Consider the following 15,478-nt stretch of genomic DNA (forward strand, 5'->3'; position numbering starts at 1 on the left):
AAGAAAGATTGGCCTAGTATTGCCATAGACCGAGATGCGTGGAAGAAAGAGACCCAGCCAGTGCCCAGCAGTAGGACACAATAAGCTACTACTTAATAATAACAAATAATTCACAATCTAAATCTAAAATGAACAAGGCTAGGATGTAAAACCGTACGCCTGCCCAATAAAATGGTAGTATACAATTTTATTTCCGGCAGACGGTGACTCGCCCCGACAAAATGGGCCCCCAAAAGCGACATCTAGGATGGCTCAAGGGCAACACCGGTGTGAGGGCTGAGGGTGGAGAGGTGTCACTGGACTTTACTTACCGCACTCATGTTTCCAGATAACCCTCGAGAACAAAACTGGTGATCATCAAACTACGCAAAAACCTATGTTGACCACAATACGAACAAACATCGTAATTGAATTACGGCTAAGGGGCTGACCTAGTGATACGTGACCTTGCTGTAATCTCGGTGAATATACTCGCACTTGAGGGCTTTCCCCAAATTGGCGAATACGAATATACCAGGTAACGTGTTGATATTTGATGTCACCACGTTACGTCATGTAATGTAAAATGTTATATTTATTTTGTAACAAGTGGTTCAGTTTGCCCTTTCTCCCCTAATAGTAAGTCCATCACGCTTAAAAATATTTCTTTTGACACTAACTTCTACTTGTGATTTTTTTAGAAGATTTTCTAACGCGGATCATCTATACAAATTAGAGATCAAACCTACAATTTTAGTTAATATGTTACTTCGTATTTTTATAATTCAAACAGTCAACGAAAAAATGTAGGTACTTGCACTCAACACATCCTCCTTTGTAAAATTCGGTTGAAAATTACTGAACACAGCAGCTACTGTTATGCCTACGGCCACGTTGCAATATTCCCGGGAAAATTGGGCGCAAACTCCAGGTACAGAATAACAAACCAGTGAGAGCATTGCAAACAACCCGTGTTTACATTGGACCGTCGCAGACAAGAACAGCTTGGTCATTTGATAATTCGTTTTCATTTCTCAAGCTCTGAAAATGGGTCATTGTTTAGTGTAAAACGGGCAATGATACGTTTTGGCTAAGTGGCATATTCCTCTGTGTCCCGTCCCATGAGCAACTAGGTGGAAACAAATAATTTTGCTAATCCCCGCATTGGCCCTATTTTACCATAGTTCAATTTTCTATTGAATTGGTATCATCGTCGAGCTCATAGGCTGGAAACAAGTATAGTTAGATATTATGTTTTTATAATACATATTTGCGAGAAAAAAAACCTAAAAAGTTGCGTTAACCGGTTATAAGTTATGTAACTAAGTTGAATAATATTTAAATTTAATCATGCGCTAGAAGTAATCAACATCAAACAGTGCATTAATCGACTAAATAGTCATAAAATAGTGTTGCATTCAAGTTTAATAGCTGTTATTAAATCTAGTCTAGTTTTAATATCAAACCGGTATCATAAGTCACAGACGACTTTTTCTTGGAATTTTTGGTGGCGCACGTTCTTTTATTTGTTTCCCGATGAATAGTTAGTTTCAACACTTCAATTACTTTATATGTGTATAAGTATAAAGAATAAAATTAAGAGGTGTGATGTGTCTACCGCGACAAGACAATATGACACGACATAACAATAGGAACATATGCTTGCACTTGTGTCATGCACTCGAAATTTGTCTGTTACTTTTCTTTATGTGTTGGCGTAGATAATATAAGTAATAGCACAATTCGTTTAAACAAAATTTACATCTATTTTCTGTAATATACAACTATAACTTCGACAAATGTTTACATTGAAAGGTATTTCTGTAGTTTCAGTAAGCTGTGCCCACGCAACGCGACGAACCTGGACAAATTGCACTGTGCTGCGCCCAAATTTCGCTGATTACTGCTACTGTACAACCCCACTACACATAACAATCATCGTGAGGTCCAGTTTGAATTTGAACTTTATCCCACGAGAATACGGTATAGAATTGAATGCATTCGCCGATGGTTGTTACGACTGTTGTGTGGTAAGGCAGTACGGTTCGGATAGTAGTGTACTCTGTTGCGTGTAACTAAGGTTTAGGATGTTTGCCTGCGGTACTAACGTAGTTTAGTACAGTGTGAAATCCTATAAACTGACGTGCTTAATTAATGCAATCCTACGTGCAATATGCTTAATCAAGGACATGCATTTGGTTGTAAATACGTGCGTAATTGGTGGACCAATCATACATTGATGTGAACAACAGAATTTTTTTTAATTTTTATTTTATTTTATCTTATTTTAGTAGGTACATGGAAAACCAACAGCGCTATAATATATCCAGAAATTACAATAGAATCACAGAGCCAATTATAGGTTCTCACTTATAGAAATATAATAAATTATAAAAACTTTTTGCCCAACTTAGTTACACATACAAGTTCACAAAGCTGTTCTTATATCTGTTCTTATACAGATGATCTATATGTATATGATCTATGTTTACAAAAATTAATAAAAAGAAGAAAAAGCCTTTTACGAGTAGACATTCAATAATGCACCGAGCCCTGACCTGCGCCAGAATTATTGTCACCCATGAAGTATCTAATTAATTTGTTTTTTATTACTGGTATGCTATCACTATATATGTCAATATCACAATTTATAAGAACTTTATTTAAACTCATGCATGCCCTGCATATGAAACTGTTTTTTCTATACCTAGTAGCAGCAGCTTGGTTATTACTAATGGGACGAAAATGCCTAAGCCTCCTTGACGGAGACCTTCTTTAAGAGACTATCTGCCCGATTCGAACTTTAAGATACGTCAATTATTGATCTAGAAACGATATGGATTAGATGTGTCAGTCTCAAAAGTGACGTTTATGTTTGAAGAGACGTCACATTTGACACTGATATATCTAATCCATATCGTACGGCGTACGACGACGTAGAGACGATCGTAGAGAGAGGGACGTATAAATGCTAGAAAAGGACAATACGACCGACAACAGTGTTGCCACTCTCAATATTATTCTTAGGTTCCGAAGGTACCTACAGTTGTTTAATTGACGTATTTGTTGTAATTGGGTGAATTAACTGTTTCTTGTTGTTATTCTGTCCGGACAATAGTAGAACAATTTGATAGAAGAACTCTTGTAGCAATACGTTATATTGTAGTGCTTCGTATGTAAGTTACAAACAAAAGTTGATTAACTCAATTACAATTTGTTTTTTGTTGGAAGTATGGCAGCTTCAATGTAAAAAATATACATATGACGTAAAACAGACTGGCATCGTTCACTAGGTCCCCTTATTAGTACAGACAAAAAGGAATAGTTTTTAAAAATATAAAAATATGTATTGCCTATTTCAGAAGATTTTACAAAGTTTGCGGGTATTCGTGCGCAATTCCTAGTCAATTCAGCGTGCAGCGCGTGCCGGAACCGGAAGCTGGTCCCAGCGGGGCGCAGGATAAGTCCCGTCAATGCCGACGATTTAATGTACCTACATTTGACTTCTAAAACAATCGGAAATTAGTTTTCATTCGGGGTTGAATTACTGAGCTTGGCAAACTGCCGTGCCGGGACAACGCTAGGGAATAGTAGCAGAGTTAGATAAAAAAAAATATACGGTCATATACATTTTTTTTTTAAGTTACATAATTATATTCCCCGTTTTTCTTGAGTTCGTTCTATTTGAGTCTTGAGTACTGAAAAAATGTATCCCGCCTGTAAGTTAAGGTGCAGCGTAAAAATTAGCTTCGGATTCCCTTAACTTTGCAATGTCTTCAGGAAAGACGCGAATTACAATAACATGTGTGTGACCCACGTAAGCTAAGTAACTAAATATTCTATTGACTTCAGGTATTGCGCATTATTACTAGTATTACAACCGTCAAGTTACGCCTAATCAGCCATCGAAAATATGCGCAAACGAAGAAAACGAATCTTCGTCAAGGCCAAATAACTGAGCGAACACAAATGCCTATAGGTACTTAATTACTACCGCTTCGTCACTAGCTCACACCTTCCTTTTACAAAACGTTATAAGACTTGAGCATTAACAAGGGATTAAGTATTCTATGGTTATAATTTTAGAGTTGTATTTTCTGTAAAGTAGTGTTGGTGGTTAGGTTGGTAGTGACGGGAGAAAGAAGCCATATTGTAGTCGAATCTATGTGCGTTGAGAATCGATTGGTGTGCGGATGTCGACCAAGGGCGCTGTTTGCTTGCAGTTTCTAGGCACATGTGGAATGCAGGCGATGTGGGAGAAAAGTTGTCAAGATAAGAATTAGACACGGAAATAAAGTGATCATCAACGGTGACTTTATGATATTGTGTATTCAAGTCAAACGTAAGGTATTACAGGAAAAATGAAAATCTTTAACCACCGGTCTGTCTTAGTGGATAGTGCCCCTGCCTATGAAGCCGATGGTCCTGGGTTCGAATCCCGGTAAGGGCATTTATTTATGTGATGAGCACAGATATTTGTTCCTGAGTCATGGATGTTTTCTATGTAAGTACCTACGAGTATTTAAGTAGACATTAAGCAATACATAATATGTTATGTAAGGTAATTTTAAGTATTTAGCTATTAAGGTTAACTTGCCATACCCTATTCAGGGTCCATGCTGTTCAATTTAATTTTAAATACCATCTATATGAAACGACATGGAATGCAATAAATAAATGAAAATGAAAGTTTATATATATCGTCGTCAAAGTACCCACAACACAAGTCTTCTTGAGCTTACCGTGGGACTTAGTAAATTTGTGTAGAAGGTCCCTATAATTAATATTTATATTTGTTTTTATTTGTACTTTGATTTTCATAGAATAACGCGGCTATAATTTTGATAGAGATAAAATTGCGTGTACGTTTGATATAATCACAAAAGTAAGCGGAATGTTGATTCCAGTCACATTAAACTATTTTGCGAGGTACAGTCGCCATCAGATATATCGGAGCGGTCAAGGCGCTCACAAATATCTGAACACGCCTCTATTGTCAGGGCGTTAGAGTGCGTGTTCAGATATTGTGAACATCTTGGCCGCTCCGATATATCTGATGGCGACTGTACTTATAATTTAATCTCGAACTAGTTGAACTCTTGTAACTAACAGAGAGTTAATATTTTTTTTAAATAGGTAACTAGGTACCTTCCTATTTACGACGCTATTCATAAACACACTATGCCTGCGTGATGGGCACCTTGCCTAGAGGCCAGGGTTCTAGGTAGGTTAGTTTTAGGCGTTTATATTTTATAAGTAGTCATAATTTTGAAGCGAAGCTGGAAGAGATCCCTTATAGGGATAAGTTCGCCTTTGTACTTCCATTACTGTAATTTATTTTTGTAAACCTGTGTTGTGTACAATAAGTTATTACTACTACTACTAATTTTGTTTAAGTGGGTATTATAATTTCAATCTTTTCAATAAAGGTTTTTGGTGTAGAGTTTGGACACGTCGTCTTATCCAGTATTGTTAATGCTGAAAGTATAACTATTTTATTATCTATTATGTTATCAGTTTCGTTCTTATCTGTTTTTGCCCATAACACGCCCGTTACTATTGAGTAACATTCACTTTTACTCTCCGTATAAGGTTTACAATCAAATGTTCAATCTAATAAAGCACTTCCTCTCGGTGCCCAATTATTAAATTTGCAGGTGATTGACGCAGCGGTGCCGAAACGAAGACAGCCGGCCGATTTGGGTTGCGCAAGCGACGGTATTACAAGTCACAAGCGGGTGGCTGGAGATTTAAGGTGACAGACCATTTCCAACGACAGCAGCACCACCATTCATTTTAAGGTGACAGTCCATTTCCAACGACAGCAGCACTACCATTCATTTTACTATCGAAATTGACAATAACACCGACGCATTCGTACTAGTAGTGCAGCTGCGATCAGAAATGGACTGTTTGTTACCCTTACCATGGAAATTGACACTAACACCGACGCGTTTGTACTAGTAGTGCAGCTGCGATCAGAAATGGACTGTTACCCTTATATGTGTCGTGGCCAAATCTTAGAATTGATCAATTTGATCATATCATGATGTCGAAATTATTTCATGCAATGATTGGTTGACCACACCATGAAAAAGTCAAACCTAACCTCCAATTCCCTCCTATTGTAAATCTAACATGACATTTCATGAAATTATCAAATTCTATGATCTGGCCACGACATATATATTTATTCCACGAGCTGCCCCGTGTACTGCCACTAGTACCTCATTTGAATCGGGCCGTAGGGTTCCGTACCCAAAGGGTAAAATGGGACCCTATTACTAAGACTCCACTGTCCGTCTATCCGTCTGTCCATCCGTCTGTCTGTCACCAGGCTGTCTCATGAATCGTGATAGCTAGGCAGTTGAAATTTTCACAGATTATGTATTTCTGTTGCCGCTAAATATAACAACAAATACCTACTAAAAACAAAATAAAAGAAATATTTAAATGGGGCTGGGCGGTTTTTTGCGTAATGGTACGGAACCCTTAGTGCGCGAGTCCGACTCGCACTTGGCCGTTTTTTTTTTGATTTGGCGTTATCGAGTGAATAGGCGGGTCACTCAACGCTTAGACCACACTCGACTGTTTAAGCAATACCTAATTGAAATTGCAGTTAAGATTTAAAAGGATGAGTAACGTCTTGCGTGCTTTAATCGGTAGCTAATCCATTTAACAATTGGAACTAACGACGAGAAAAGTGGTAATTTCATGGAGAATCTCGACCAATTTCGTAAAGGCGTATCGTCTGTCTAAATACGATTGATTCGTGGTTTGTTAGTGGATTGCGTTGCTACGTCACTTGCGTTTGATATATTGAGGAAAGAGATGTAAATAGCCCATAACAAAAGCCTGCCTGCCTACGGTAGAGTAGGTATATATTATATGACGTAAAGGTGAATACCTTTTCAAACGCGTCCATTTTGTTGTTAGAAAGAGCGAGTAAGCGTTTCGCATTACAATACCTAAGTTAATGACTACCAACATTCGCCGTTTCCAATCGTCTGGAGACTAAATTAGATAATGCCAAAGATCGAAACACTTAGGTAGTGCTTGAAAATGGAGACCTAGGCTCTTCGGACGTGAGTTATATTATACCGTATTATATTATTTAGTTCAATTTGAGTACAAGCGTCCGCATAACATTTCTTTCCTTCGAAAACTCGTAAAGACACGGAAAGAAAAATGTTTACATCCGTTTTCGAAAACGTATAAATGTTATAAATACGCGTTATGTATAAGAACGTCCGTGAATGGTGAAATGAGACAAACAGAGATGTAATCACGAAGTAGTGCTTCGACCCCCAGTGGATAGGATTAAGAGCAGACGAATGATGATATAATCTTCAATAGATAGTATCTTTAGTGGTTATGTTCCGCATTGAGTAACAGAAACTAAAATCTTTTAATTTTAGCGTCTGTAGTAGTTAGTAATAACTTGATTCATTTATTACATAATAATCTTACAAGATGGTAGTTCAAGAAAATTTAACAAGAAAAAAAAGGAGACAATTTTAGTTTATGTCAGTTGAGTGTTGGGGCAAGTACATCTGCTCAATAATAGAAATATCTAAATGAAGAGATTATTTCCAAAATGGCTTATTTCTCTATGAACACCATACAAAAATAAGTCCTTTTGAAAAGACACACATCAAATATGGCGTAAGGGTCAGAGGGCCTTTCAGTGACCATAAATTAACTCTTTCAGATAATATGTTATTTTTTGTTGTTTGTAGCCACGATAAATATCGGCATTTAACAACTTACACCCTTAAATTTCATGTCCTCAAATCTCGAAATCTATAAAGTTTATACAAGTTGATGGAAAATTGTCCTATATTTATTCAAGACATCTTTGTCTTAAAGTGCTATAACCACTAGAATGCCACTGCGGCGTCTGCGGCACTAAGGTTCATTTCCGGAACACATTAAATTTTACTTTCAGGAAAGTTTCTTAGTATTACATTCGTAGTTTGTGAGAATATAATATACTTACTTGAAAGTTCAGTTTGTATTATACATCTTCATACGTTGAAGAGGCTCGTGTCGTGATACGGCATCTCGTCTAGCCTCCTAAGACCCAGTAATTTTTGCAGTTTTGAATTTGGAACCTTCTTTTCAAGATTCGATTTTAATTTGTTCTTTTTAAAGGAACTCTGGACTTAGGAGGCTATAGCCGTAACGTCCTCAGCTGTGTCGTAATGCAGCCTGCGTCATCGCCTTACATTGGTGATGCATAAAGTCGCCCAAGTAGCACAGATAGCTCTATAACTACTCACTTTTAGTTCTATCTAACGCTCTGTGCGTATTAAGACACTTATAAGAGCACAGTCGTGGTCCTACAGCTGTATAATAGATCTCAGTGATATTTATATAGCTTAGGGCTGATTAAAAGCTGCATTACGGCTCTGAAAACTACCATTAATACGCAAAGAGTGATATAAAGGTATATTTGCTACGACCCTATACAGCTTTAAGGGTTATCAAATGCTTTAACCGTTATAAGGTCTGTTTAGTGGATAAAATTACGCCATGTGCTGTATAAGGAGGTAATTGTGGACTTTTATTACGTTGACTTATTAAGGGAACACAAGTGAACTATTATGAAGCTAATAGACGTATAATGGAACACATGTGGCACATAATACAGCTTGTCGCTTAACATGTTTACCGCTAAGCAGCTTTTATTACACTGACTTTTAAGGGAGCACGAGTGAACTAATATGAAGCCAATAGACGTATAATGGAACACATGTGGCACATAATACAGCTTATCGCTGAACGTGTTTACCGCTAAGCGGCTTTTATTACGCTGACTTTTTAAGGAAGCACGAATGAACTATTATGAAGCCAATAGACGTATAATGGAACACACTTGGCACATAATACAGCTTATCGCTGAACATGTTTACCGCTAAGCAGCTTTTATTACGCTGACTTTTAAGGGAGCACGAGTGAACTAATATGAAGCCAATAGACGTATAAATGGAACACATGGGGCGCATAATACAGCTTATAGCTGAACATGTTTACCGCTAAGCAGCTTTTATTATTCTGACTTTTTGAGGAAGCACGAATGAACTATTATACAGCCAATAGACGTATAATGGAACACATGGGGCGCATAATACAGCTTATCGCTGAACATGTTTACCGCTAAAGCAGCTTTTATTTCGCTGACTTATTATAAGGGAGAACGAGTGAACTATTATGAAACCAATAGATGTATAATCGAACACATGTGGCGCATAATACGGCTTAGCGTTGAACATGTTTACCGCTAAGCAGCCTATTATACTGCCATTGGGACTGTCTGCATAGCGGCTGTTAAAACGTTCACAAGATGCCTTATAACTGTTTAGAGGTTCACTAGTGTATCGAAATAACGACTTGGACTTTATAGTGGTTCACTTAAGTATCTTTATCAGATATATAACAGTCGTATGCTGCATATAAGAATTTTAACGGTTCACGTTGCTTTTTAACATTGACCGCCATTTAGTTTTAGTTTTAGTTTGTTTATTAACCATAATGTAACATGATCATTACATGGTAAGTCAGCATTTCACAATATTATACTTAAAGAGTATGAATTTACAAAGTAAATACGCTTTATTGTATATAACCTATAAAATTGAAATTGCTTTTCCAACTTTTAAGGGTAACAATAAGGTTTTGTGCCTGAGTTCTTAACCTAAATCATTAGTTTAGTACTTCCTATAACGTATTATTAACTTTTTATCTCATAATTCTGTCCAAACCACTGAAATAGTTTTTACACATGGCTTATTTATATCATTAATTTAAATAAAAACTGATTATTTTCGTGGCGCACTGAAATTTTCTTAGATAATGTATATATATAATGTCAATAAACTTGCATTCCCAAACATCTTTCTCGCATTAATATATAAAACATAACATTTAACTAAACACTTTAACAAAATGACTTATGGTGTCGTTGCGCTTAACGTTTTTGCTTCAATATAAATATGTTCACCTCTGCGTTCGTCGTCACTATACAAAATTTAATAGCTGATTTTTAAGGCAGAGGTGTAAAAGTATGTTATTAATTATCTTTTATTCAGCCCAACGTCAATCTTTCCCGGTATTAGGGCGCACATGTGACATATTAGCTGAATAAAGGGTAACTGGTGGTCTCTTACCCAGTCAATATGCACCTCTTATAACTCCTGTTACTCCTTATTATTTCGTTAAATTGCTGCTACAACGCTCTTAAGTAGCTATGTGAACTTAAGGCTGTCTAATTTGTGCCCATTTAAGAGTTATAAAAGCTGAAAAGACGCTTATACAGCTCTTATGCAGCTTTTATATTCCAGCTTCAAGCGTATTCGTACCTCATTATGCGGCTGCTATACAGCTAATCTGTGCTACTTGGGCGGTAAGTCACTGAAGATTTTGCTGTGACACCAGAGTCTTGTGGTGTGCCTAAAAACGGCACAGGATACTTGACTTCATTGTAATCCTATGAAAACGGCGGCTGTGGACGGGATTAGCTACGGTTTTGTCAAAGTAAAAATCATCGGCTACAGGGCTATAACCGCGAAAATCTGTCGACGGAGACGGACTGCCCGTGAACGTTTTATTAAACTTTACACATGTTACTTATACAATCAATAAATCATTGCTTCGAAGTAAATACTATATCAAAGACTAGAAAGTCGACCTTAAATCACATTTTTACGATTCAGGCAAGGAACCCCAAAACGGTTTAAGTAATGTTGCATTGTTTTAAGTAATGAGCCAAGAAATTCGCAAAAAGTTTCTAACAACGGAACAGTCATTAGGTTTGCCTAAAGGTAACATTCCATTTCTGACCGCAGCTGCACTACTGCTCCGACCCGTCGATGTTATTGTCAATTTCCATAGTAAAACGAATGACAGTAACGTCGCAACAGTAGTGCAGCTGTCGTTGGAAATGGACTGTCAAAATGTTGCGGTCATGTTCGTGCCAGCTTTCAATTTGACGGACTATTCAAAAACTAATAGGACAGTTACAGCATGAGTCTAAAGGGGCCCACAGATTACCAGTTCGCCGGGCGATATCAGCCTGTTAGTTGTTCGGAGCTGTCAAATTTTGCGTTTCACTGACAGACTGATATCGTCCGGCGAACTAGTAATCAGTGGGCGTCCGCTAACTGACGCGGGGAGGGTGAGGAAATGCGAGGTTTTCAAGAGTTGCGAAAAATGTCAGTGTAAATGTTCTGAAAGTTGGCAAAACATTTAATCACGTCAAACGAAATCTTCCGTGAAAAGATGGAGTTATTTTTGGACAACTCGCATTTTGTTGGGGTTGACCTAAAATGCCGCTATTACAGAACTTTTACAGAGCTGATGCTAGAATTGAAGCCGTATTAAAACTTTGTAATTTGATCTTTATTCGGTCTAATTTTGACGCAATTGTGCTTATTATCATCGAATCCAGGGAAAATTATCCCGCATACTTGATCCGCATATGAAGTTTACCTCTGTATCGCACGAATGGAAGAGTGATAGAGAGGCAGATAACGAAAATTCGCCTTCTATATTGATGTAAGTAAAGGATGCGCCTGAGTGAGGTCAAAGTCTAATCGAATTAAAAATAAATCTCAAAGTGCATCAAGCCCGCAGCGATAAGCGTAGTGCGATTCATGTCTATTTCACACATCAATATCAAATCCAGTTAAGATTTTGAAATAAGGCTAAATGAAATGAAATGAAATGAAAAATTTATTGATAACAATTGTTACATGTCATTTTTTATCATATAGGTAAGTGCTATTTGTCTAGTATATTAATGTGCATATACCTGTAAACACAATCCAAATTATATAAATATAATTAATTGTAGTTACTTTTTGTAGTAGCCGATGTATCCGTTTGAGGTAACTTTTCGTCAGTATAGGTTTGTTAGAGAGAAAGGCGGGCAGTTACTGTTTTGTAACGAAGCTACGTTGTGTAACATTTTGTTCTAATACCTTTCTAACCTAGTAATATAATATAAGAGGTAGAGAAGCTGAAGGATATATGTTTGGTGATTGATTGAACGTCTGATGTTACACAGATGACATTAGACCTGTTTCAAAAAAATATTGCGTATTCTGACACCACTAACCTCTGGTACGTGGTAAAACGTATTAAACGTGAATAATATGAAATCAAGTTGCAGGGACCAGTGTTAAATTCTCTGTTATTCTATTGTAATTTTCATAATGTTCATTAATAATGTCTCTCCTCACTTGTACTAACACGATGTAATATTAACATGATTTATGCTTATAACTGTTTGTAATTTTGATACCATAAGTTTGACATATTTGAATTATTATTTGATATTTAGACACAAATTTATCGCATGTAAATTTTGTTCTTAATGTGCACACATATTTAGGGTTAGAGTCCAGTTCAGAACGCTGTACGCCTCTAATATGCATGTAAACGCAATGACTGTAACCTGTTTTGTGAGCCTAAATAAATTAAAAAAAAAATGGCATATGTTATGGCATATTACACATCAAGGGGGTACTGGCTGTATGTGTAAGAGGTATGTATTTCAAATGAAAGATTAGCTTGTTTTATGTTACATTCAATTTCAGAACAAAGGATGATTAAGTACCTACCTATTATTCAATGCCACATAATCATAAAATAACCATTTTTAACTGCATACGATTAGATTATGCATTTACTTGTCATGCCAGCCTACTTAATTTTGTGGCAAGATTGTCTTCAGTTACCTCAACAGTTACTTCTCATGAAATATATTTTGAAGAGATTATATCACTTCTTTAAATTAGTAGATTTGCCCCGAATAGTGAATTTGGCCGAATACCGAATACTGAATATTCGGCGACCGAATATTAGGCATGACATGCGAACATTTTGGGTCACAATTATTACCAAAACAGTTCGCCAACAAAGCACAACGTTTGCTAAGATATATTTTTATGTTGAACAGAATTAATGAATGTAGTTAGAGTCAATCAAATCATTATTATAAAAAATTAAATATTTTGGACTCAACAAATGCTCAAAAACGTGCCTTCGTATTTAACCAGTTTCCAAGAATAATACATTTTAAATATTAAATATACCTAGTTTTTGGTTACTTTTTTGTGAAATTATTCTTTTTAGGTAGGTGCAACAGATATTCGGTATTCGGCCGAATAGTATTAGGCAACATTCGGCCGAATACCGAATATTCGGCAAAGTGGCCGAATAGGCCGAATACCGAATAGTTGCCGAATATTCGTGGCATCTCTATAAATTAGTTTTACTTTTTGGAAGGAATTAGATTATAGAAAAACAGATTTACAATGAAGAATTATAAATTATAGAAAAAACAGATTTACTATAAGACAAAAATCACAACTTTTCATATCTCATTGGAAAAATATTTTTTCAAGCCCTTTTTAACCCTCATGTATTTAAAACCAATTTTCAACACGCCGCAATCATTTTTTGTTGTCTGATTCTTATTATGTCTTTTACGAAGTTTCAAGTCCTTCTTCCTTCAAAACAATTTCGTTCCTGGTACAAAATTTCACCCTCCTTTTAACCCCCATAAGGGATGAAGAATCAAAAACGCTTAAGTTATGGTTATGTGCAGAATGTTTGGTGAGAGGGTATTGTAGCCCAATGGAGCGGACTTAGAATTATTGTGGCATTATGACATAATGTATCTCTTACGATCATGTGCTGTAATGTTGTAATACTATCGTTTAATTACATCACTTGATGTTCTCTACTTTGTTCATCATTTGAGAGGACTTAGGATTAGGGTGGTTCACGTTTGTATGGGAAAAATTCAAACTCTAGCTAGAAGAAGCGGCACCCCCTCATTTTGTTACACTTGTTATGTAGACAAAATACGCCAAGTTTTGTAATCTTATCTCAACTACAAGGGGGTGCTCAAACACTTTGAAATTTTTCAAAGTTGTATGTAATCCAAAAAAATCAAGTTATTATTTTTTAGATTTTTATGTAACTACAGTAGTTTTCACATTATTTGAAAGTGTGATTTAAAAGTTATTATGTAAAAAAACATTTTTATTTCTATTTTTTATGATTTTTTTAGGTAAAATTCAAAAAACCTTACTTTTGAAAAATTATAAAAAATTGAAATAAATTTTTTTTTCTCTTCAAAACTTATAAATCACATGTGCAAATAGTGTGAAACCAGATACTTAAACAAAATTCTGAATAATAAATACTTATTATTTTGGATTTCATACAACTGAAAAATTTCAAAGTGGTTGAGCACCCCCTTGTAGTTGAGATAAAATTACGAAACTTAGTGTATTTTATCAGCATAATAAGTGTAACAAAATAAGGGGATGCCCCGTAGGAAAATAAAAAAAAATGTTTTTTGAACCACCCTACTTAGGATGCTTAAACAAAATATGTTTCTATGTATAATTATCTGTTCTTACTGTTGTTGGCTGTCCTACAGAAAAGTCTTACCTACCCGAAGCGGTGAATTTACCTTTAATAAAAGCTCATAGTGAAAGTGGTTCAGTAAAGACCAAACTCCTATATACAACCAACGTTAAAAAAACGCTTTGCCTTGAAACGATGAAACTTACTTTAACTTGTCACTCATCGATTTATGATCACGACCACTCTGACAAGAGTGCAGCGACTAAGTATGATACAAAAATCCGTTTTAATTGCTAATATGTGTAAAAAATGCACTCACCTGAGCAACAGCATCCATCGCCATCTTCTCAATATCCACGCTGTAGAAGTTCAGCTGCGGCACATGACGTCGACGCGGCCGGATGTCGTCGTAATACGCGACGACGTCGTTCACCGACACGACGGGACAGTCGTCCGCCGTGCTGCACCCGCTCGACACCCCGTCCACTCCGCTGTCACTATCCCCCTCCCCCCCGAAACCCTCCTTCGAATCCCTCCTATCCCCGTAACTCTTCTCCGAACCCTCTTGATACCCTGACTCGTTCATGTCGTCCGGAGTCACGATTTCGGGGATCTTCAGAGAGTCGAACTCATAGCCGTCCTCGTCGGCCATGTCGGGTATGTCGGTCAAGTCGTTGTCGGTCATTATGTCGGTCATTTTCACTGATTTGTCGTGCACTGTCCACTACATACTGTTTTGCGACACTGTTTTGCACTATGGGCGCCCTGTGAACAAAGAAGTGTGTTAGTTTGATTTGTAAACGTGCCGTTTTCGCGAAAAACGTAACTTATTGTCAGTTGTCAATAAGGTGTTCCTGGCATAAGAATGCAATAAAAAGTAGACCTTATCGACAATTGACAATATGGTAGCTTTTTGATTGAAAACGTCACAAATACAGGGCACATGTGCAGTAAACATATTTGTTGCCACCGTAGACTACAGTCAGCTGTTCAACTTTGCTTTGCTTTGTTAATTCAGCTAATAGCGACAACGTTTATTTTATATAGCCGTGATTTGTTCCGAATATAAAAACTACTGAAATATAAAATGGTATATATGTATATTTATAATAATGGT

At 36.6% G+C, this 15,478-nt stretch overlaps 1 protein-coding gene across 1 annotated transcript; it reads right to left on the reverse strand.

Moving 5' to 3' along the window:
* Positions 1-14,647: 14,647 nt before the first annotated feature.
* Positions 14,648-15,269, reverse strand: LOC134792316 (uncharacterized). Its single transcript, XM_063763585.1, has one exon. It carries the CDS (start codon positions 15,056-15,058, stop codon positions 14,648-14,650), a length of 411 nt encoding a protein of 136 aa, XP_063619655.1. The 5' UTR covers positions 15,059-15,269.
* Between the last annotated feature and the right edge of the window lie 209 nt (positions 15,270-15,478).

Source organism: Cydia splendana, chromosome 7, assembly GCF_910591565.1.
Source record: "Cydia splendana chromosome 7, ilCydSple1.2, whole genome shotgun sequence".
Lineage (NCBI taxonomy): Eukaryota > Metazoa > Arthropoda > Insecta > Lepidoptera > Tortricidae > Cydia > Cydia splendana.